Raw genomic sequence first — 23,651 nt, forward strand, 5'->3', positions numbered from 1 at the left:
CTGGGTACCAACCTCTACAGCACATTGTCTTGGAGCCTGGCTGGGTACCAAGTCCTACAGCACATTGTCTTGGAGCCTGGCTGGGTACCAACGTCCTACAGAACATTGTCTTGGAGCCTGGCTGGGTACCAACGTCCTACAGCACATTGTCTTGGAGCCTGGCTGGGTACCAACGTCTCACACCACATTGTCTTGGAGCCTGGCTGGGTACCAACGTCCTACAGAACATTGTCTTGGAGCCTGGCTGGGTACCAACATCCTACAGCACATTATCTAAGTGGGTTAAGTTGGGAATAGGTGTGAAAAAACTGGTTAAAATACTTTAAATACAATTTCAAAATTCTGACTGAGCAGCGTAAAATACAAACACTTAGGAAAAGTCAGGGAAGGAGCAGGACATTATAATTTTTGGGGGCTGATTTATTTTATTTACAAAAGCAAACGGCAGTGGGATGTTGGCCTGTGGCAGTTTTAGTGTTGAACAGGTTAACATTCACCTCATGCTCCTAGACCTTAGTGCCGCTTTTTACACCATCAATCACCACATTATTTTGGAAAGATTGGAATCTGTAATTGGCCTACGTGGACAAATTCTTGCCTGGTTTAAATCCTATCTGTCGGGAAGGTATCAATTAGTCTCTGTGGATGGTTTGTCCTGTGAGAAATCAATGGTACGTTTTAGTATTCATCAAGGTTCCGTTCTAGGACCACTATTGTTTTAACGGTATATTCTACCACTTGGTGATGGCATTCGGAAACACAATGTCAACTTTCAATGCTATGCAGACCACACAAAACTGTACACTTTGATGAAACATGGTGAAACTCCAAAATTGCCTACCCTGGAAGCCTGTGTTTCAGACATAAGTGGATGGCGGATTTAAAAAAAACATTTAAACTTGGACAAAACAGAGATGTTAGTTCTATATCCCAAGAAACAAAGAAATCTGCTGGCTGATTTGAAAATGAATCTTGATGGTTGTACAGTCGTCTCAAATAAAACTGAAGGAGTTTGTTGTTACTCTGGGCTAGGGTTGCAAAGGGTCGGAAACTTTCCGGTAAATGTCCAGCATTTTTCTGGACATTTTCCATGGGAAGTTAAGTCTGGGAATTTGGGTAATATTTTATTTTATTTTTCAAGTTAGCTTATAACAGTGAACCTTTTTTGTAGGATACACATCAGACAATTCTAGGTCTTGTGGCATATTGTTAAACTATACACAATTCATGCACAGTGCATTCTTCCAACACATGTACAGCTGATTTTCAAGATCTTGCACACTAATGAGATGCTATTGAGCCCACACTACTACACTGTCTGAGCCAAGGACTACATGCTTTCTGGTAAGTTTTGATTACATTACTGGGTGGGGTGAATATATTTAATATGACATGATTTTTTGATAACTAGCAAATAGTAGCCAACAGCAAAGTGTGTTTAAATCATTTAGCCTGCTAACTGAGGAGTGTTAATTCACCTGTTTCCAAACATGCTAACTGAGGAGTGTTAATTCACCTGTTTCCAAACATGCTAACTGAGGAGTGTTAATTCACCTGTTTCCAAACATGCTAACTGAGGAGTGTTAATTCACCTGTTTCCAAACATGCTAACTGAGGAGTGTTAATTCACCTGTTTCCAAACATGCTAACTGAGGAGTGTTAATTCACCTGTTTCCAAACATGCTAACTGAGGAGTGTTAATTCACCTGTTTCCAAACATGTTTCATTGTAAAACATTTGTCTTACAAGGAGTTGTTTAACCTAACTGCTTAACTATTTATCTGTACATGGAATTGTATTTGTTATTTCTTTTTACAAAGAAAATTCAAATCTTGACAGGAAAATTCCACGGGCACTATCTGATGGGTGGAGACATTTCACTGCAGCTAATGTAGAAGGAAAAGCTGTGTACATTTGCAAAAATGGTGCCAAATCATATGTGAAGAATACAACAAAGATGCAGAATCATCTGGCCAAGTGCATAAAGTTCCCTCAACGCTCACAACAAGCAACAAAAGACAATTTGAGATGAAAATGATGAATAAGACACAGTATCTATAGCAACAGCTCATGGTCCTCCTGGAATCAGAATATATTTTTTTTACTCAATGGAGGAACATAGTCAGAGAAATGCTGATGAATGTCTTGCTCGAGCTGTGTACGGAACTGGTTCACCTCTGATGCTCACAGGCAATGTGTATTGGAAGAGATTTCTGAATGTTCTTTGCCCAGCATACACCCCTCCAACCAGACATGCTTTATCTACTCAATTGCTGGATGCAGAATTCAACAGAGTTCAAGTGAAGGTCAAGCAAATCATAGAGAAAGCAGACTGTATTGCAATCATCTCTGATGGGTAGTCAAATGTTTGTGGGCAAGCAATAACTAACTACATTATCTCCACCCCTCAACCAGTATTCTACAAGAGCACAGACACAAGGGACAACAGACAGACCGGTCTCTACATTGCAGATGAGCTGAAGGCAGTCATCAATGACCTTGGACCACAGAAGGTACGTATTTGCAATGGTGACAGACAACGCTGTGAACATGATTGCTGCTTGGTCTAAAGTGGAGGAGTCCTACCCTCACATCACACCCATTCGCTGTGCTGTTCATGCATTGAATCTGCTCCTCAAGGACATCATGGCACTGAAAACAATGGATACACTCTACAAGAGAGCCAAGGAAATGATTAGGTATGTGAAGGGTCATCAAGTTATATCAACAATCTACCTCACCAAGCAAGTGAGAAGAATAAGAGCACCACATTGAAGCTGCCCAGCAACACCCGTTGGGGTGGTGTTGTCATCATGTTTGACAGTATCCTTGAAAACATCCTAAAGATTGATTCTATACATCGTTTGACATGTTTCTACGAACTCTTATATAACTTTTTGGACTTTTCGTCTGAACTTTTGCCTGGACTTTCCCGCGCCTCGTGAGTTTGGATTTGTGATCTAAACACGCTAACAAAAAGGAGGTATTTGGACATAAATGATGGACTTTATCGAACAAAACAAACATTTATTGTGGAACTGGGATTTCTGGGAGTGCATTCTGATGAAGATCATCAAAGGTAAGTGAATATTTAATGCTATTTCTGACTTCTGTTGACTCCACAACATGGCGGGTACCTGTATTGCTTGTTTTTGTGTCTGAGCGCCGTACTCAGATTATTGCATGGTGTGCTTTTTCGGTAAAGATTCTTTGAAATCTGACACAGCGGTTGCATTAAGGATATCTTTAATTCTGTGCATAACACTTGTATCTTTTATCAAAGTTTATGATGAGTATTTCTGTAAATTGATGTGGCTCTCTGAAAATTCGCCGGATGTTTTCGAGGTACAACATTACTGACCATAACGCGCCAATGTAGACTGAGGTTTTGGATATAAATATGAACTTTATCGAACAAAACATACATTTATTGTGTAACATAAAGTCCTATGAGTGCCATCTGATGAAGAGCATCAAAGGTTAGTGATTCATTTTATCTCTATTTCTGCTTTTTGTGACTTCTCTCTTTGGCTGGAAAATGGCTGTATGTTTTTTTGTGACTCGGCTCTGACCTAACATAATCATATGGTGTGCTTTCGCTGTAAAGCCTTTTTGAAATCGGACACGATGGGTAGATTAACAAGAAGTTAAGCTTTAATTTGGTGTATTGCACGTGTGAATATATGAAAGTTAAATATTGCAAAAAATATTTTTGAATTTCGCGCTCTACCTTTTCAGCGGATTTTGTCGAGGGGTTCCGTTAGCCGTAAGAAGTTGGGGAAGGAGTCTCCCCAAGAAATAGCCATATCACAGTCTCTGACTGCTCTGACTGACGAGTCGCAATTTTGTCTCACCAGGGGTGATGGTCGGATTCGCGTTTATCGTCGAAGAAATGAGCGTTACACCGAGGCCTGTACTCTGGAGCGGGATCGATTTGGAGGGGGAGGGTTCGTCATGGTCTGGGGCAGTGTGTCACAGCATCATCGGACTGAGCTTGTTGTCATTGCAGGCAATCTCAACGCTGTGCGTTACAGGGAAGACATCCTCCTCCCTCAAGTGGTACCCTTCCTGCAGGCTCATCCTGACATGAACCCTCCAACATGACAATGCCACCAGCCATACTGCTCGTTCTGTGCGTGATTTCCTGCAAGACAGGAATGTCAGTGTTCTGCAATGGCCAGCGAAGAGCCCGGATCTCAATCCCATTGAGCACGTCTGGGACCGGTTGGATCAGAGGGTGAGGGCTAACGTCATTCCCCCCAGAAATGTCTGGTAACTTGCAGGTGCCTTGGTGAATTAGTGGGGTAACATCTCACAGCAAAAACTGGCACATCTGGTGCAGTCCATGAGGAGGAGATGCACTGCAGTACTTAATGCAGCTGGTGGCCACACCAGATACTGACTGTTACTTTTGATTTTGACCCCCCCCCCCTCTTTGTTCAGGGACACATTATTCCATTTCTGTTTGTCACATGTCTGTGGAACTTGTTCAGTTTATGTCTCAGTTGCTTAATCTTATGTTCATACAAATATTTACAAATGTTAATAAGCTTGCTGAAAATAAACGCAGTTGACAGTGAGAGAACGTTTCTTTTTTTGCTGAATTTAGCAGAGCTGGTCAAAAGAGGTGTACTACATAGGGAATACAATGCACACTACATAGGGAATAGGATGTACACTACATAGGGAATAGAATGTACACTACATAGGGAATAGAATGTACACTACATAGGGAATAGAATGTACACTACATAGGGAATAGAATGTACACTACATAGGGAATAGAATGTACACTACATAGGGAATAGAATGTACACTACATAGGGAATAGGATGTACACTACATAGGGAATAGAATGTACACTACATAGGGAATAGGATGTACACTACATAGGGAATAGAATGTACACTACATAGGGAATAGAATGTACACTACATAGGGAATAGGATGTACACTACATAGGGAATAGAATGTACACTACATAGGGAATAGAATGTACACTACATAGGAAATAGGATGTACACTACATAGGAAATAGGATGTACACTACATAGGAAATAGGATGTACACTACATAGGAAATAGGATGTACACTACACAGGGAATAGGATGTACACTACATAGGAAATAGGATGTACACTACATAGAAAATAGGATGTACACTACATAGGGAATAGGATGTACACTACATAGGGAATATAATGTACACTACACAGGGAATAGGGTGTACACTACACAGGGAATAGGGTGTACACTACACAGGGAATAGGATGTACACTACACAGGGAGTAGGATGTACACTACACAGGGAATAGGATGTACACTACATAGGAAATATAATGTACACTACATAGGGAATAGAATGTTTATACTATACTGCGCCTCTCCTCTCCTCCCTGCCCCAACACACCATGCTGCTCCTCTCCTCTCCTCCCTGCCCCAACACACCATGCTGCTCCTCTCCTCTCCTCCCTGCCCCAACACAGCATGCTGCGCCTCTCCTCTCCTCCCTGCCCCAACACACCATGCTGCTCCTCTCCTCTCCTCCCTGCCCCAACACACCATGCTGCTCCTCTCCTCTCCTCCCTGCCCCAACACAGGATGCTGCTCCTCTCCTCTCCTCCCTGCCCCAACACAGCATGCTGCTCCTACCCTCTCCTCCCTGCCCCAACACACCATGCTGCTCCTCTCCTCTCCTCCCTGCCCCAACACACCATGCTGCTCCTCTCCTCTCCTCCCTGCCCCAACACAGCATGCTGCTCCTCTCCTCTCCTCCCTATCCCAACACACCATGCTGCTCCTCTCCTCTCCTCCCTGCCCCAACACACCATGCTGCTCCTCTCCTCTCCTCCCTGCCCCAACACACCATGCTGCTCCTTTCCTCTCCTCCCTGCCCCAACACACCATGCTGCTCCTCTCCTCTCCTCCATGCCCCAACACAGCATGCTGCTCCTCTCCTCTCCTCCCTGCCCCAACACAGCATGCTGCTCCTACCCTCTCCTCCCTGCCCCAACACAGCATGCTGCTCCTCTCCTCTCCTCCCTGCCCCAACACAGCATGCTGCTCCTACCCTCTCCTCCCTGCCCCAACACAGCATGCTGCTCCTCTCCTCTCCTCCCTGCCCCAACACACCATGCTGCTCCTCTCCTCTCCTCCCTGCCCCAACACACCATGCTGCTCCTCTCCTCTCCTCCCTGCCCCAACACACCATGCTGCTCCTCTCCTCTCCTCCCTGCCCCAACACACCATGCTGCTCCTCTCCTCTCCTCCCTGCCCCAACACACCATGCTGCTCCTCTCCTCTCCTCCCTGCCCCATCACACCATGCTGCTCCTCTCCTCTCCTCCCTGCCCCAACACACCATGCTGCTCCTACCCTCTCCTCCCTGCCCCAACACACCATGCTGCTCCTACCCTCTCCTCCCTGCCCCAACACACCATGCTGCTCCTCTCCTCTCCTCCCTGCCCCAACACACCATGCTGCTCCTCTCCTCTCCTCCCTGCCCCAACACACCATGCTGCTCCTCTCCTCTCCTCCCTGCCCCAACACAGCATGCTGCTTCTCTCCTCTCCTCCCTGCCCCAACACACCATGCTGCTCCTCTCCTCTCCTCCCTGCCCCAACACACCATGCTGCTCCTCTCCTCTCCTCCCTGCCCCAACACACCATGCTGCTCCTCTCCTCTCCTCCCTGCCCCAACACACCATGCTGCTCCTCTCCTATCCTCCCTGCCCCAACACAGCATGCTGCTCCTATCCTCCCTGCCCCAACACAGCATGCTGCTCCTCTCCTCCCTGCCCCAACACACCATGCTGCTCCTCTCCTCTCCTCCCTGCCCCAACACACCATGCTGCTCCTCTCCTCTCCTCCCTGCCCCAACACACCATGCTGCTCCTCTCCTCTCCTCTCTGCCCCAACACAGGATGCTGCTCCTCTCCTCTCCTCCCTGACACAGCAGGGTGCTCCTCTCCTCTCCTCCCTGGCACAGCAGGGTGCTCCTCTCCTCTCCTCCCTGACACAGCAGGGTGCTCCTCTCCTCTCCTCCCTGCCCCAACACACCATGCTGCTCCTACCCTCTCCTCCCTGCCCCAACACACCATGCTGCTCCTCTCCTCTCCTCCCTGCCCCAACACACCATGCTGCTCCTCTCCTCTCCTCTCTGCCCCAACACAGGATGCTGCTCCTCTCCTCTCCTCCCTGCCCCAACACACCATGCTGCTCCTCTCCTCTCCTCCCTGCCCCAACACAGCATGCTGCTCCTATCCTCCCTGCCCCAACACAGCATGCTGCTCCTCTCCTCTCCTCCCTGCCCCAACACACCATGCTGCTCCTCTCCTCTCCTCCCTGCCCCAACACACCATGCTGCTCCTCTCCTCTCCTCCCTGCCCCAACACACCATGCTGCTCCTCTCCTCTCCTCTCTGCCCCAACACAGGATGCTGCTCCTCTCCTCTCCTCCCTGCCCCAACACACCATGCTGCTCCTCTCCTCTCCTCCCTGCCCCATCACACCATGCTGCTCCTCTCCTCTCCTCCCTGCCCCAACACAGCATGCTGCTCCTATCCTCCCTGCCCCAACACAGCATGCTGCTCCTCTCCTCTCCTCCCTGCCCCAACACACCATGCTGCTCCTCTCCTCTCTGCCCCAACACACCATGCTGCTCCTCTCCTCTCCTCCCTGCCCCAACACACCATGCTGCTCCTACCCTCTCCTCCCTGCCCCAACACACCATGCTGCTCCTCTCCTCTCCTCCCTGCCCCAACACACCATGCTGCTCCTACCCTCTCCTCCCTGCCCCAACACACCATGCTGCTCCTCTCCTCTCCTCCCTGCCCCAACACACCATGCTGCTCCTCTCCTCTCCTCCCTGCCCCAACACACCATGCTGCTCCTCTCCTCTCCTCCCTGCCCCAACACACCATGCTGCTCCTCTCCTCTCCTCCCTGCCCCAACACAGCATGCTGCTCCTCTCCTCTCCTCCCTGCCCCAACACACCATGCTGCTCCTACCCTCTCCTCCCTGCCCCAACACACCATGCTGCTCCTCTCCTCTCCTCCCTGCCCCAACACACCATGCTGCTCCTACCCTCTCCTCCCTGCCCCAACACACCATGCTGCTCCTCTCCTCTCCTCCCTGCCCCAACACACCATGCTGCTCCTCTCCTCTCCTCCCTGCCCCAACACACCATGCTGCTCCTCTCCTCTCCTCCCTGCCCCAACACACCATGCTGCTCCTCTCCTCTCCTCCCTGCCCCAACACAGCATGCTGCTCCTCTCCTCTCCTCCCTGCCCCAACACACCATGCTGCTCCTACCCTCTCCTCCCTGCCCCAACACACCATGCTGCTCCTCTCCTCTCCTCCCTGCCCCAACACAGCATGCTGCTCCTCTCCTCTCCTCCCTGCCCCAACACACCATGCTGCTCCTCTCCTCTCCTCCCTGCCCCAACACACCATGCTGCTCCTCTCCTCCCTGCCCCAACACACCATGCTGCTCCTCTCCTCTCCTCCCTGCCCCAACACACCATGCTGCTCCTCTCCTCTCCTCCCTGCCCCAACACACCATGCTGCTCCTCTCCTCTCCTCCCTGCCCCAACACACCATGCTGCTCCTACCCTCTCCTCCCTGCCCCAACACACCATGCTGCTCCTCTCCTCCCTGCCCCAACACACCATGCTGCTCCTATCAAATCAAATCAAAATACAAATAGTGACACGAGGAATTAATACACAGAGAATAACAAATAACAACATGGCTATATACAGGAAGTACCAGGTAATAACATGGCTATATACAGAGAGTACCAGGTAATAACATGGCTATATACAGAGAGTAGCAGGTAATAACATGGCTATATACAGGGAGTACCATGTAATAACATGGCTATATGCAGGGAGTACCATGTAATAACATGGCTATATGCAGGGAGTACCAGGTAATAACATGGCTATATACAGGGAGTACCAGGTAATAACATGGCTATATACAGGGAGTACCAGGTAATAACATGGCTATATACAGGGAGTACCAGGTAATAACATGGCTATATACAGGGAGTACCAGGTAATAATATGGCTATATACAGGGAGTACCAGGTAATAACATGGCTATACACAGGGAGTACCAGGTAATAACATGGCTATACACAGGGAGTACCAGGTAATAACATGGCTATACACAGGGAGTACCAGGTAATAACATGGCTATACACAGGGAGTACCAGGTAATAACATGGCTATACACAGGGAGTACCAGGTAATAACATGGCTATATACAGGGAGTACCAGGTAATAACATGGCTATATACAGGGAGTACCAGGTAATAACATGGCTATATACAGGGAGTACCAGGTAATAACATGGCTATATACAGGGAGTACCAGGTAATAACATGGCTATATACAAGGAGTACCAGGTAATAACATGGCTATATACATGGGGTACCAGGTAATAACATGGCTATATACATGGGGTACCAGGTAATACCATGGCTATATACAGGGAGTACCAGGTAATAACATGGCTATATACAGGGAGTACCAGGTAATAACATGGCTATATACAGGAAGTACCAGGTAATAACATGGCTATATACAGGGAGTACCATGTAATAACATGGCTATATACAGGGAGTACCAGGTAATAACATGGCTATATACAGGGAGTACCAGGTAATAACATGGCTATATACCGGGAGTACCTGGTAATAACATGGCTATATACAGGGAGTACCAGGTAATAACATGGCTATATACCGGGAGTACCAGGTAATAACATGGCTATATACAGGGAGTACCAGGTAATAACATGGCTATATACAGGGAGTACCAGGTAATAACATGGTTATATACAGGGAGTACCAGGTAATAACATGGTTATATACAGCAGAATATGTTGAGCAGTAGCAGCAGAATGTGTGGAGCAGTAGCAGCAGAATGTGTGGAGCAGTAGCAGCAGAATGTGTGGAGCAGTAGCAGCAGAATGTGTGGAGCAGTAGCAGCAGAATGTGTGGAGCAGTAGCTGCAGAATATGTGGAGCAGTAGCTGCAGAATATGTGGAGCAGTAGCAGCAGAATGTGTGGAGCAGTAGCAGAAGAATATGTGGAGCAGTAGCAGCAGAATGTGTGGAGCAGTAGCAGCAGAATGTGTGGAGCAGTAGCAGCAGAATATGTGGAGCAGTAGCAGCAGAATGTGTGGAGCAGTAGCAGCAGAATATGTGGAGCAGTAGCAGCAGAATATGTGGAGCAGTAGCAGCATAATGTGTGGAGCAGTAGCAGTAGAATGTGTGGAGCAGTAGCAGCAGAATATGTGGAGCAGTAGCAGCAGAATATGTGGAGCAGTAGCAGCAGAATATGTGGAGCAGTAGCAGCAGAATATGTGGAGCAGTAGCAGCAGAATATGTGGAGCAGTAGAATATGTGGAGCAGTAGCAGCAGAATATGGGGAGCAGTAGCAGCAGAATATGGGGAGCAGTAGCAGCAGAATATGTGGAGCCGTAGCAGCAGAATGTGTGGAGCAGTAGCAGCAGAATGTGTGGAGCAGTAGCAGCAGAATGTGTGGAGCAGTAGCAGCAGAATATGTGGAGCAGTAGCAGCAGAATATGTGGAGCAGTAGCAGCAGAATGTGTGGAGCAGTAGCAGCAGAATGTGTGGAGCAGTAGCAGCAGAATGTGTGGAGCAGTAGCAGCAAAATATGTGGCGCAGTAGCAGCAGAATGTGTGGAGCAGTAGCAGCAGAATGTGTGGAGCAGTAGCAGCAGAATGTGTGGAGCAGTAGCAGCAGAATGTGTGGAGCAGTAGCAGCAGAATGTGTGGAGCAGTAGCAGCAAAATATGTGGCGCAGTAGCAGCAGAATGTGGTGCTTCACTCCACATAGCCCTATAGCCGTACAACACACTACACATAGCCCTATAGCCATACAACAGGGCTTACCATCATTACCAACAGGGCTTACATACAACAGGGCTTACCACTGTTGTGTCGTCAGCAAACGTAATGATGGTGTTGGAGTCGTGTTTGGCCAAGTAGTTGCGGGTGAACAGGTAGTACAGGAGGGGACTAAGCATACACCCCTGAGGGGCCCCAGTGTTGAGGATCAGCGTGGCAGATGTGTTGTTGCCTACGCTTACCACCTGGAGGACGGCCTGTCAGGAAGTCCAGGATCCAGTTTTAGAGGGAGGTGTTTAGTCCCATGGTCCTTAGCTTAGTGATGAGCTTTGTGGGCACTATGGTGTTGAACGCTGAGCTGTAGTCAATGAACAGCATTCTCACATACAGTTGAAGTCGGAAGTTTACATACACCTAAGCCAAATACATTTAAACTCAGTTTTTCACAATTCCTGACATTTAATCCTAGTAAAAATGCCCTGTTTTAGGTCAGTTAGGATCACCACTTTATTTTAAGAATGTGAAATGTCAGAATAATAGCAGAGATAATGATTTATTGCAGTTTTTAATTCTTTCATCACATTCCCAGCGGGTCAGAAGTTTACATACACTCAATTAGTATTTGGAAGTATTGCCTTTAAATTGTTTAACTTGGGTCAAACGTTTCAGGTAGCATTCCACAAGCTTTCTACAATGTTGGGTGAATTTTGGCCCATTCCTCCTGACAGAGCTGGTGTAACTGAGTCAGGTTTGTAGGCCTCCTTGCTCGCACACGCTTTTTCCGTTCTGCCCACACATTTTCTATGGGATTGAGGTCAGGGCTTTGTGATGGCCACTCCAATACCTTGACTTTGTTGTTCTTAAACCATTTTGCCACAACTTTGGAAGTATGCTTGGAGTCATTGTCCATTTGGAAACCTGGTCAAGAACTACAGGAAACGTATGATCTCTGTAATTGCAAACAAAGGTTTCTGTACCAAATATTAAGTTGTGCTTTTCTGATGTATCAAATACTTATGTCATGCAATAAAATGCAAATGAATTACTTAAAGATCATACAATGTGATTTTCTGGAATTTTGTTTTAGATTCCGTCTCTTACAGTTGAAGTGTACCTATGATAACAATTACAGACCTCTACATGCTTTGTAAGTAGGAAAACCTGCAAAATCGGCAGTGTATCAAATACTACTAGTAGTAGTAGTAGTAGTAGTAGTAGTAGTAATAGTAGTAGTAGTAGTAGTAATAGTAGTAGTAGTAGTAAAAACACTAGTAGTAGTAGCAGTTGCAGTAGTAGTATCAGTAGTAGCATTAGATGTAGCAGTATTAGTTGCAGCAGTAATAGTAGTAGCAGAAGCAGAAGAAGTAGTAGTAGTAGTAGTAGTAGTAGTAGTAGAAGTAGAAGCAGCAGCAGTAGTAGTAGTTGCAGTAGTAGTAGCAGCATTACCAGTAGTAGTAGCATAAGTAATATCAGTAAAAGTAGCAGTAGCAGCAGTAGTAGTATTATTAGCAGTAGTAGTATTATTAGTAGTAGCAGTAGTAGGATTAGAAGTAGTAGCGGTTTTCGTTGCAGTAGCAGCAGTAATATTAATAGCATTAGCAGTGGTAGTAGTAGCATTGGTAGTAGCAGCAGTTGTAGTATTAGCAGTAGTATTAGTAGTGGTAGTAGTAGCAGCAGCAGTAGTAGCAGCAGCAGTAGCAGTAATTGCAGTATTTGTTGCAGTAGCAGCAGTAATATTAATAGCAGTAGCAGTGGTAGTTGTAGCATTGGTAGTAGCAGCAGTTGTAGTAGTACAGGTAGCATCAGCAGTAGTAGTACTAGTAGCAGCAGCCGTAGTAGTACTAGTAGCAGCAGTAGTAGCAGTAGTACTATTAGCAGCAGTAGTACCAGTGGCAGTAGTAGTCGTAGTAGTAGTAGTAGTAGTAGTACTAGTAGTAGCTGTAGTACCAGTGGCAGTAGCTGTAGTAGTAGTAGCAGTAGTAGTAATAGCAATAGTAGTTGTAGTAGTAATAGCATTAGTAGTAGTAGTAGTAGCAGTATCAGCAGTAGCAGCAGCAGTATTAGTAGCAGTAGTAGTAGCAGCAGAAGTAGTAACAGTATTAGTTACAGTAGCAGCAGTAGTAGTACGTAGTACTAGTAGCAGTAGTAATAGCATTAGTAGTAGTAGTATCAGCAGTAGTAGTAGTAGTAGCAGTTGTAGCAGTAGTAGTAGTAGGAGGAGCAGTAGTAGCAGTAGTAATAGTAGTAGTAGTAGTAGTAGCAGCAGTAGTAGTAGTAATAGTAGTAGTAGCAGTAGTAGCAGAAGTAGTAATAGTAGCAGAAGTAGTAGTAGTAGTAGTAGCAGTAGTAGTAGTAGTAGTAGTAGTAGTAGCAGTAGCAGTAGTAGTAGTAGTATCAGTAGTAGTAGCAGCAGTAGTAGTAGCAGTAGTAGCAGTAGTAGCAGAAGTAGTAGAAGCAGTAGTAGTAGTAGTAGCAGCAGTAGTAGCAGTAGTACTAGTAGCAGCAGTAGCATCAGTAGTAGTAGTAGTAGTAGTAGTAGTAGTAGCAGTATTAGTTGCAGCAGCAGCAGTAATAGTAGTAGTAGTAGCAGTGGGGGTAAATGGGGGTAAATTGTGGGGGTCTGTCTCTATCATCTCACGCTGGATGAGCAGCCAATGGCATCCAATAGGCGTCTAGGGACCTGGATACCAAGGACAATGATGAACGGCCCTCAGGATGTTGAGTCTATTTCACTACATCCGAACAGTCGCTCTGAACATTGAGCCTAAAATGATGAGAGTTTGATATCAAATAAAGTGGAATAATAGTCCTTAAACCCTACAGATTAAATACATGAATAATCATTATTTACAGTGGCAAGGAAAAGTATGTGAACCCTTTGGAAATACCTGGATTTCTGCATAAACTGGTTATAAAATGTGATCTGATCTTCATCTAGGTCGCAACAATAGACAAACACAGTCTGCTTAAACTAATAAACACACAAACAATAATACGTTTTCATGTCTTTATTGAACACCCCGTGTAAACATCCACAGTGCAGGGTGGAAAAAGTATGTGAACCCTTGGATTTAATAACTGGTTGACCCTCCTTTGGCAGCAATAACCTCAAACAAACGTTTTCTGTAGTCGGGAATCAGACCTGCACAACCTTCAGGGGGAATTTTGGACCTTCTTTTCCTTCCTTCCTCTCCTTCCTTCCTTCCTTTCGGATATTCCTCTTTACAAAACTGTTTCAGTTCAGCAATATTCTTGGGATGTCTGGTGTGAACCGGTCTCTTGAGGTTATGCCACAGCATCTCAAATCGGGTTGAGGTCAGGACTCCGGAAGGTGTATTTTCTTCTTTTGAAGCCATTCTGTTGTTGATTTACTTCTATGTTTTTGGTCATTGTCCTGTTTGCATCACCCAACTTCTGTTGAGCTTCAATTGGCGGACAGATAGCCTAACATTCTCCTGCAAAACGTCTTGATAAACTTGGGAATTCATTGTTTCATCAATGATAGCAAGCTGTCCAGGCCCTGATGCAGCAAAGCAGCCCCAAACCATGATGCTCCTTCCACCAGACTTTACAGTTGGGATGAGGTTTTGATGTTGTTGTGCCTTTTTCCTCCACACAGTGTTGTTTGTTCCTTCCAAACAACTCAACTTTAGTTTCATCTGTCCACAGAATATTTTGCCAGTAGCGCTGTGGAACATCCAGGTTAACTTTTGCTAACTTCAGACGTGCAGCAATGTTTTTTTCGGACAGCAGTGGCTTCTTCCGTGGTGTCCTCCCATGAACACCATTCTTGTTTAGTGTTTTACGTGTCGTAGAGTCGTCAACAGAGATGTTAGCATGTTCCAGAGATTTCTGTTAGTCTTTAACTGACACTCTAGGATTCTTCTTAACCTCATTGAGCATTCTGCGCTGTGCTCTTGCAGTCATTTTTGCAGGACGGCCACTCCTAGGGAAAGTAGCAACAGTGCTGAACTTTCTCCATTTATAGACAATTTGTCTTTCCGTGGACTGATGAACATCAAGGCTTTTAGAGATACTTTTGTAACCCTTTTCAGGTTCATGCAAGTCAACAATTCTTAATCTTAGGTCTTCGGAGATCTCTCTTGTTCGAGGCATGGTTCACATCAGGCAATGCTTCTTGGGAATAGCAAACTCAAATTTTGTGAGTGTTTTTTATAGGGCAGGGCAGCTCTAACCAACATCTCCAATCTCCTCTCATTGATTGGACTCCAGGTAAACTGACTCCTGACTCCAATTAGCTTTTGGAGAAGTCATTAGCCTAGGGGGTTCACATACTTTTTCCAACCTACACTGTGAATGTTTAAATTATGTATTCAATATGAACAAGAAAAATACAATAATTTGTGTGGCATTAGTTTAGTAAACACAATGTGTTTGTTTGTTGTTGTGACTTACATGAAGATCAGATCAAATTTTATGACCAATTTATGCAGAAATCCAGGTAATTCCAAAGGGTTCACATACTATTATTGATAATAATATTATAATATGAATATATAATATTACCCTATTATTAAATACTATGAACGCCTTTTAAATAGGCCTGCTATGAATGTGTTTGACCGAAAAGGTCAGGATACAGTCTAGTACATTAACACCTGCCCCTACCCACCTAACAAGCTAACCGAGGACAAACAGATACTTTTTCAAATGTAACATTTTCTCAAAGAGACGGACACAGACGAGAGGTCTTTTGTGGTAACCATGGAAACGGGAGTAAAGCTGTTGGCTCTGAAAGAGAGAGGGCGACAACAAGACAGTTTGGCTCCACATCAGACAACACCGGATATCAGACACAACACAGCTCCACATCAGACAACACCAGATATCAGACACAACACAGCTCCACATCAGACACAACACAGCTCCACATCAAACACAACACATCACCACATCAGACACAACACAGCTCCACATCAAACACAACACAGCTCCACATCAGACACAACACAGCTCCACATCAGACAACACCAGATATCAGACACAACACAGCTCCACATCAGACACAACACATCACCACATCAGACACAACACATCACCACATCAGACACAACACAGCTCCACATCAGACACAACACATCACCACATCAGACACAACACAGCTCCACATCAGACACAACACAGCTCCACATCAGACACAACACATCACCACATCAGACACAACACAGCTCCACATCAGACACAACACAGCTCCACATCAGACACAACACAGCTCCACATCAGACAACACCAGATATCAGACACAACACAGCTCCACATCAGACACAACACATCACCACATCAGACACAACACATCACCACATCAGACACAACACAGCTCCACATCAGACACAACACATCACCACATCAGACACAACACAGCTCCACATCAGACACAACACAGCTCCACATCAGACACAACACAGCTCCACATCAGACACAACACAGCTCCACATCAGACACAACACAGCTCCACATCAGACACAACAGCACTAGAGGTCAACCAATTAACCGGCATGGTCGATTAATTAGGGCCCATTTCAAGTTTTCATAACAAATCGGTAATCGGCATTTTTGGACACCGATCATTGCAATCCACAAGGAGACTGCATGGCAGGCTGACCACCTGTTACGCGAGTGCAGCAAGGAGCCAAGGTAAGTTGCTAGCTAGCATTAAACGTATCTTATAAAAAGCAATCGATCTTAACATGATCACTGTGTCACGACTTCCTCCGAAGTCAGTCCCTCTCCTTGTTCGGGCGACGTTCGGCAGTCGACTTCACCGGTCTTCTGACGTTCGGCAGGTGACGTCACCGGTCTTCTAGCCATCTCCGATCCACCTTTCATTTTCAATTTGTTTTGTCTTGTCTTCCCACACACCTGGTTTCAATTCCATCAATTCCATGTTGTGTATTTAACCCTCTGTTCCCCCCATGTCCTTGTCCGGTATTGTTTATTGTAAGTGCTTGTGCACGTTATGTCTGGTGTGCGTCGGGTTATGTACCCATTTATCGATTGTACCGTTTTCCGGTGGGTTTTTATTATTAAACTGCGCCGTTGGATGCACAGTTTTTGCTCTCCTGCGTCTGACTTCTCTGCCGCTAGTACGCACCCCTTACACACTAGTTAACTACACATGGTTGATGATATTACTAGTTTAACTAGCATGTCCTGCGTTGCATATAATCAATGCGGTGACTGTTAATTTATCATGGAATCACAGCCTACTTCGCCGAACGGTGATGATTTAACAAGCGCATTCGTGGAAAAAGCACTATTGTTGCACCATGGTACCGAACCATAAACATCAATTCCTTTCTTAAAATCAATACACAATTATATATTTTTAAACCTGCATACTTAGTTAAAAGAAATTCATTTTAGCAGGCAATATTAACTAGGGAAATTGTGTCACTTCTCTTGCGTTCAGTGCAAGCAGAGTCAGGGTATATGCAGCAGTTTGGGCCGCTTGGCTCGTTGCGAACTATGTGAAGACCATTTCTTCCTAACAAAGACCGTAATTAATTTGCCAGAATTTTACATAATTATGACATAACATTGAAGGTTGTGCGATGTAACAGTAATATTTAATCTTAGGGTTGCTACCCGTTAAACAAATTACGTAAAGATTCCGTATTTCACTGAAAGAATTAACGTTTTGTTTTAGAAATGATAGTTTCCGGATTTGACCATATTAATGACCAACGGCTCGTATTTCTGTGTGTTTATTATATTGTTATTAAGTCTATGATTTGTTATTTGATAGAGCAGTCTGATTGAGCGGTGGTAGGCAGCAGCAGGCTCGTAAGCATTCATTCAAACAGCACTTTCCTGCATTTACCAGCAGCTCTTCGAAATGCTTGAAGCACAGCGCTGTTTATGACTTCAAGCCTATCAACTCCCATGATTACGCTGGCAATACTATAGTGCCTATAAGAACATCCAATAGTCAAAGGTATATGAAATACAATTGGTATAGAGAGAAATAGTCCTATAATTCCTATAATTACTACAATTTAAAACTTCTCAACGGGAAATATTGAAGACTCATGTTAAAAGGAACCACCAGCTTTCATATGTTCTCATGTTCTGAGCAAGGAACTTAAAAGTTAGCAGTCACACCTGTGACTGCTTTATGCCTCTCTCTAATGTCAATATGCCTTGTCTACTGCTGTCTCGGCTAGTCCTAATTGTTTTATTTCACTGTAGAGCCCTCAGTCCTGCTCACCTTGCCTTAGATAGCTCTTTTATCCCACCCCCACACATGCGGAGACCTCATCTGGCTTAACTGGTCCCACCAGAAATGAAACCTCTCATCGTCACTCAATGCCTAGGTTTACCTCCACTGTACTCACATCTTACCATACCCTTGTCTGCTCCTTATGCATTGAATCTATTCTACCACACCCAGAAAAATGCTCCTTATTTGCTCCTTATCTGCCTCATTGGTTTTCTGTTCCGAACGCACTAGACGACCAGTTCTTACAGCCTTTGGCCGTACCCTTATCCTACTCCTCCTCTGTTCTTCTGGTGATGTAGAGGTTAACCCAGGCCCTGTAGACCCCAGTACCACACCTATTCCCCAGGCGCTCTCATTTGTTGACTTCTGTAACCGTAAAAGCCTTGGTTTCATGCATGTTAACATCAGAAGCATTCTCCCAAAGTTTGTTTTATTCACTGCTTTAGCACACTCCGCCAACCCTGATCTCCTTGCCGTGTCTGAATCCTGAATCTGAATCTGAAATGTCCGTCCCCAACTACAACATTTTCCGCCAAGATAGAACTGCCAAAGGGGGCGGAGTTGCAATTTACTGCAGAGACAGCCTGCAGAGTTCTGTCATGCTATCCAGGTCTGTACCCAAAGAACTTGAATTTCTACTTTTAAAAATCCACCTCTCTAAAAACAAGTCTCTCACCGTTGCCGCCTGCTACAGACCCCCCTCAGCCACCAGTTGTGCCCTGAACTCCATATGAGAATTGATTGCCCCCCATTTATCTTCAGAGTTCATACTGATAGGTGACCTAAACTGGGATATGCTTAACACCCCGGCCGTCTTACAATATCAGCTAGATGCCCTCAATCTCACACAAATGATCAATGAACCCACCAGGTACAACCCCAAATCCGTAAACACAGGCACCCTCATAGATATCATCTTGACCAACTTGCCCTCTAAATACACCTCTTCTGTCTTCAACCAGGATCTCAGCGATCACTGCCTCCTTGCCTGCGTCTGTAATGGGTCTGCGGTCAAACAACCACCCCGCATCACTGTCAAACGCTCCCTAAAACACTTCAGCGAACAGGCCTTTCTAATCGACCTGGCCCGGGTATGCTGGAAGGATATTGACCTCATCCCGTCAGTAGAGGATGCCTGGTTATCCTTTAAAAGTGCTTTCCTCACCATCTTAAATAAGCATGCCCCATTTAAAAAATGTAGAACTAAGAACAGAGACAGCCCTTGGTTCACTCCAGACTTGACTGCCCTTGACCAGTACAACATCATCCTGGTTTGAGTTGCACTGTGCAGACTGGTGAGAGTTGTCCGGTAGCTGATAACCGCTAGCAGTGGCTAACTGACTATTAGCTAGTAGCTAGTTAGCTGGCTAGCTTCTGTTGGGGGTTCCGGTTCTAAAGTAAAGAAAATAGCAGATCCATACCACATTGGGTGAGGCGGATTGAAGGCGAGTATGTTGAAGTTGAGGTTAAGAAAAATATTTGTAAAATATATGTGAAGAAAAAAAAAGATATATACACGGGACACGACAAGAAGAGGACAAAGACGTCTGACTGCTACGCCATCTTGCATTTTTCTACGGCTGGCCATGATTTACACCTGGCTACCACTACCCCGGGCCGACAGCTCTGCACTCCCCGCAGCAACTTTCCCATGCCCCCACCCCGCTTCTCCTTCACCCAAATTCAGATAGCTGATGTTCTGAAAGAGCTGCAAAATCTGGACCCCTACATATCAGCTGGGCTAGACAATCTGGACCCTCTCTTTCTAAAATGATCCGCTGTAATTGTTGCTATTACCAGCCTGTTAAACTTCTCTCTCGTATCGTCTGAGATACCTAAAGATTGGAAAGCTGCCGCAGTCATCCCCCTCTTCAAAGAGGGTGACACTCTAGACCCAAACTGTTACAGACCTATATCCATCCTGCCCTGCCTTTCTAAAGTCTTCGAGAGCCAAAATAATAAACAGATCACTGACCATTTCGAATCCCACCGTACCTTCTCCGCTATGCAATCTGGTCCTAAACGATATCTGGTTCTAAACAATATCATAACCGCCATCGATAAAAGACAGTACTGTGCAGCCGTCTTCATCAACCTGGCCAAGGCTTTCGACTCTGTCAATCTCCGCATTCTTATCGGCAGACTCAACAGCCTTGGTTTCTCAAATGACTGCTTCGCCTGGTGCACCAACTACTTCTCAGATAGAGTTCAGTGTGTCAAATCGGAGGGCCTGTTGTCCGGACCTCTGGCAGTCTCTATGGGGGTGCCACAGGGTTCAAACTCTCGGGCCGACTCTTTTCTCTGTATATATCAATGATGTCGCTCTTGCTGCGGGTGATTCTCTGATCCACCTCTATGCAGACGACACCATTCTGTATACTTCTAGCCCTTCTTTGGACACTGTGTTAACTTCTTTGATATAGGCATTTTCACTTTTGGATGAATTGCGTGCTCATAGTGAACTGCCTCATACTCTGTCCCAGATGCTAATATATGCATAGTATTATTACTATTGGATATAAAACACTCTGAAGTTTCTAAAACTGTTTGAATGATGTCTGTGAGTATAACAGAACTCATATGGCAGGCAAAAACCTGAGAAAAAATCCAAACAGGAAGTGAGAATTCTGAGACTGGTCAATGTTCAACTCATCGCCTATTCAATTCCCTGTAAGATATGGATCTGTTTGCACTTCCTACGCCTTCCACTAGATGCCAACAGTCTGTAGAATGTGGAATGAAGCCTCTAGTGTGATGTGGGGCCGGATGGGAGGTGTTTCAGTCATTGGTCTGGCAGAATGAGAATTCCTCTTTCAAACATCGCATGGAACATATTTTGGACCTCAATGTTATACTTGCTGGCCAGGGCCTGAGATCTTTAAGTTCCGTCCCTGCTTGTGTGTATAAACAATTTGATTCAGTACATACCTTGACAACTGTCATTCACTTCCTCAAACCCCGCCTGGCACACACACTTCCCGATGGGCACTAGCCACTCCCCCTCTGCGCTGCAGTGCATCCTGGGTAGGTCCTCCGCCACCGAGTTGTTGACACATTTTCCTGCCACCTCCAGCAGCTGGGAGGAGTCCGACCCTGTAATAGTGTCCTGGAACTGAGCTAGGTTCCTCACTATGAAGGGACACTTCTTATAGAACACCCTGACAGAGACCAACGCTATACAGGCTCCCAGGTCCTGAAACGCCAGGTAGAACCCCTTCTTCATCAACGGTCCCAGATCCCTAACCTCTGTATTCAACTTCATCACTCTGTCTCCCAGGTCTAACTCCGTAAAGCTCTCGTCAGCAGCGATGGTGTCTACCTTAGAGTACTGGCTCTCCCTGAGGTTCCTCCCCTCCTCATCGTTAGACTCATAGTAGTACATGTTGAAGGTCTCCTTGCAGGTACCCACGCCACCCGGAAGGCTGTTACAGTCCCTCAGGGTGAACTGTAGCTCCACGAACACCCTCTGAGCCCCCTCGTTGAGGATGAGGTTGGTCTGGAGCCAGTTGTTCTGGTTGTGTTCCATCACTTTACACACCTGGTACGTGTGGATCGGAGCATAGTTCTCATCCACCTCACCTATCTCCTCCCACTGTAGAGAAGGGAAATAGAGAGATGGAAAGATGTCAAACATTGTTTCATGTTCAGTTACAGCTGACTGGTTTATGTTGTAATAGACTACTGCTAAGTAGTTATCATCTACCTCACCTGTCTCCTCTAGCTATAGGTTACTAGAATTGACCAGAACCTATTGCCTATAGGTTACTAGAATTGACCAGAACCTATTGCCTATGGGTTACTAGAATTGACCAGAACCTATTGCCTATGGGTTACTAGAATTGACCAGAACCTATTGCCTATAGGTTACTAGAATTGACCAGAACCTATTGCCTATAGGTTACTAGAATTGACCAGAACCTATTGCCTATAGGTTACTAGAATTGACCAGAACCTATTGCCTATAGGTTACTAGAATTGACCAGAACCTATTGCCTAAAGGTTACAAGAATTGACCAGAACCTATTGCCTATAGGTTACTAGAATTGACCAGAACCCGTGGAATAATAGTGTAGCTGGTGAGGATGGTAGAAAATGTAGGGTTGTGTGTTTGGGTTGTGTATGGGTTGTCTGTGGGTTGTGTGTATGGGTTGTGTGTGATTGTGTGTAAGTTGTGTGTGGGTTGTGTGTGGGTTGTGTGTATGGGTTGTGTGTATGGGTTGTTTGTGTGGGTTGTGTATTGGTTGTGTATGGGTTGTGTATGGGTGTGTATGAGTTGTGTGTGGTTGTGTGTGGGTTGTGTGTGGTTTGTGCACCAGCTATTGAAACCATTTTTTACAAGCTGCTAATATATTGGTCACAGTTTAACTGCACTTCAACTGACAAAGTAAAAGCATAAAGACATTTCAAATACAACATTAATAATTCACTCCTCAGTAATCAGCTTCCATTAAGTTATAAATTACATCTCATTCCAGCTAGTAGCCAGCCCCATCTGAGAGACCAGGGTTCTATTGGTCTGACTGGGCTTTGAGACTCATTCAGCCAGCCCCATCTGAGAGACCAGGGTCCTAGTGGTCTGACTGGGCTTTGAGACTCATTCAGCCAGCCCCATCTGAGAGACCAGGGTCCTATTGGTCTGACTGGGCTTTGAGACTCATTCAGCCAGCCCCATCTGAGAGACCAGGGTCCTAGTGGTCTGTCTGACTGGGCTTTGAGACTCATTCAGCCAGCCCCATCTGAGAGACCAGGGTCCTAGTGGTCTGACTGGGCTTTGAGACTCATTCAGCCAGCCCCATCTGAGAGACCAGGGTCCTAGTGGTCTGACTGGGCTTTGAGACTCATTCAGCCAGCCCCATCTGAGATACCAGGGTCCTAGTGGTCTGGCTGGGCTTTGGGACTCATTCAGCCAGCCCCATCTGAGAGACCAGGGTCCTAGTGGTCTGACTGGGCTTTGAGACTCATTCAGCCAGCCCCATCTGAGAGACCAGGGTCCTAGTGGTCTGACTGGGCTTTGAGACTCATTCAGCCAGCCCCATCTGAGAGACCAGGGTCCTAGTGGTCTGACTGGGCTTTGAGACTCATTCAGCCAGCCCCATCTGAGAAACCAGGGTCCTAGTGGTCTGACTGACTGACTGTAATGATGATATTTCCCTCTTATACCCAGGAGGCTTCAGACAGATGGGAGGTGTATTATAATGACACACACACACACACACACACACACACACACACACACACACACACACACACACACACACACACACACACACACACACACACACACACACACACACACACACACACACACACACACACACACACACACACAGACACACAGATGTGTTTCTAATGTCTCTGGGCTAAAGGCTGGGACAGCTATAAACATCTGTCTGCTCCAACCGCCATCCCCCATCCCCCCATCCAATTGAATCCTTTCATCAGCCAGCTAATAGTGTCCTTTCATGACTCCATAATGTGGTCGCCAAATACATGTCTGTGATCTGGTGGAACTGAATAATGTCTCCATAATCAGCT

At 45.8% G+C, this 23,651-nt stretch overlaps 1 protein-coding gene across 1 annotated transcript; it reads right to left on the reverse strand.

Annotated features, from left to right (window-relative positions):
• Nucleotides 1-21,033: 21,033 nt before the first annotated feature.
• Nucleotides 21,034-21,750, reverse strand: LOC120044740 (ephrin type-A receptor 5-like). The gene has a single exon (XM_038989419.1). The coding sequence runs from the start codon at nucleotides 21,748-21,750 to the stop codon at nucleotides 21,034-21,036; it is 717 nt and encodes a 238-aa protein (XP_038845347.1).
• Nucleotides 21,751-23,651: the final 1,901 nt, after the last annotated feature.

The sequence above is a fragment of the Salvelinus namaycush genome, chromosome 3, assembly GCF_016432855.1.
Source record: "Salvelinus namaycush isolate Seneca chromosome 3, SaNama_1.0, whole genome shotgun sequence".
In the NCBI taxonomy this organism is placed as follows: domain Eukaryota; kingdom Metazoa; phylum Chordata; class Actinopteri; order Salmoniformes; family Salmonidae; genus Salvelinus; species Salvelinus namaycush.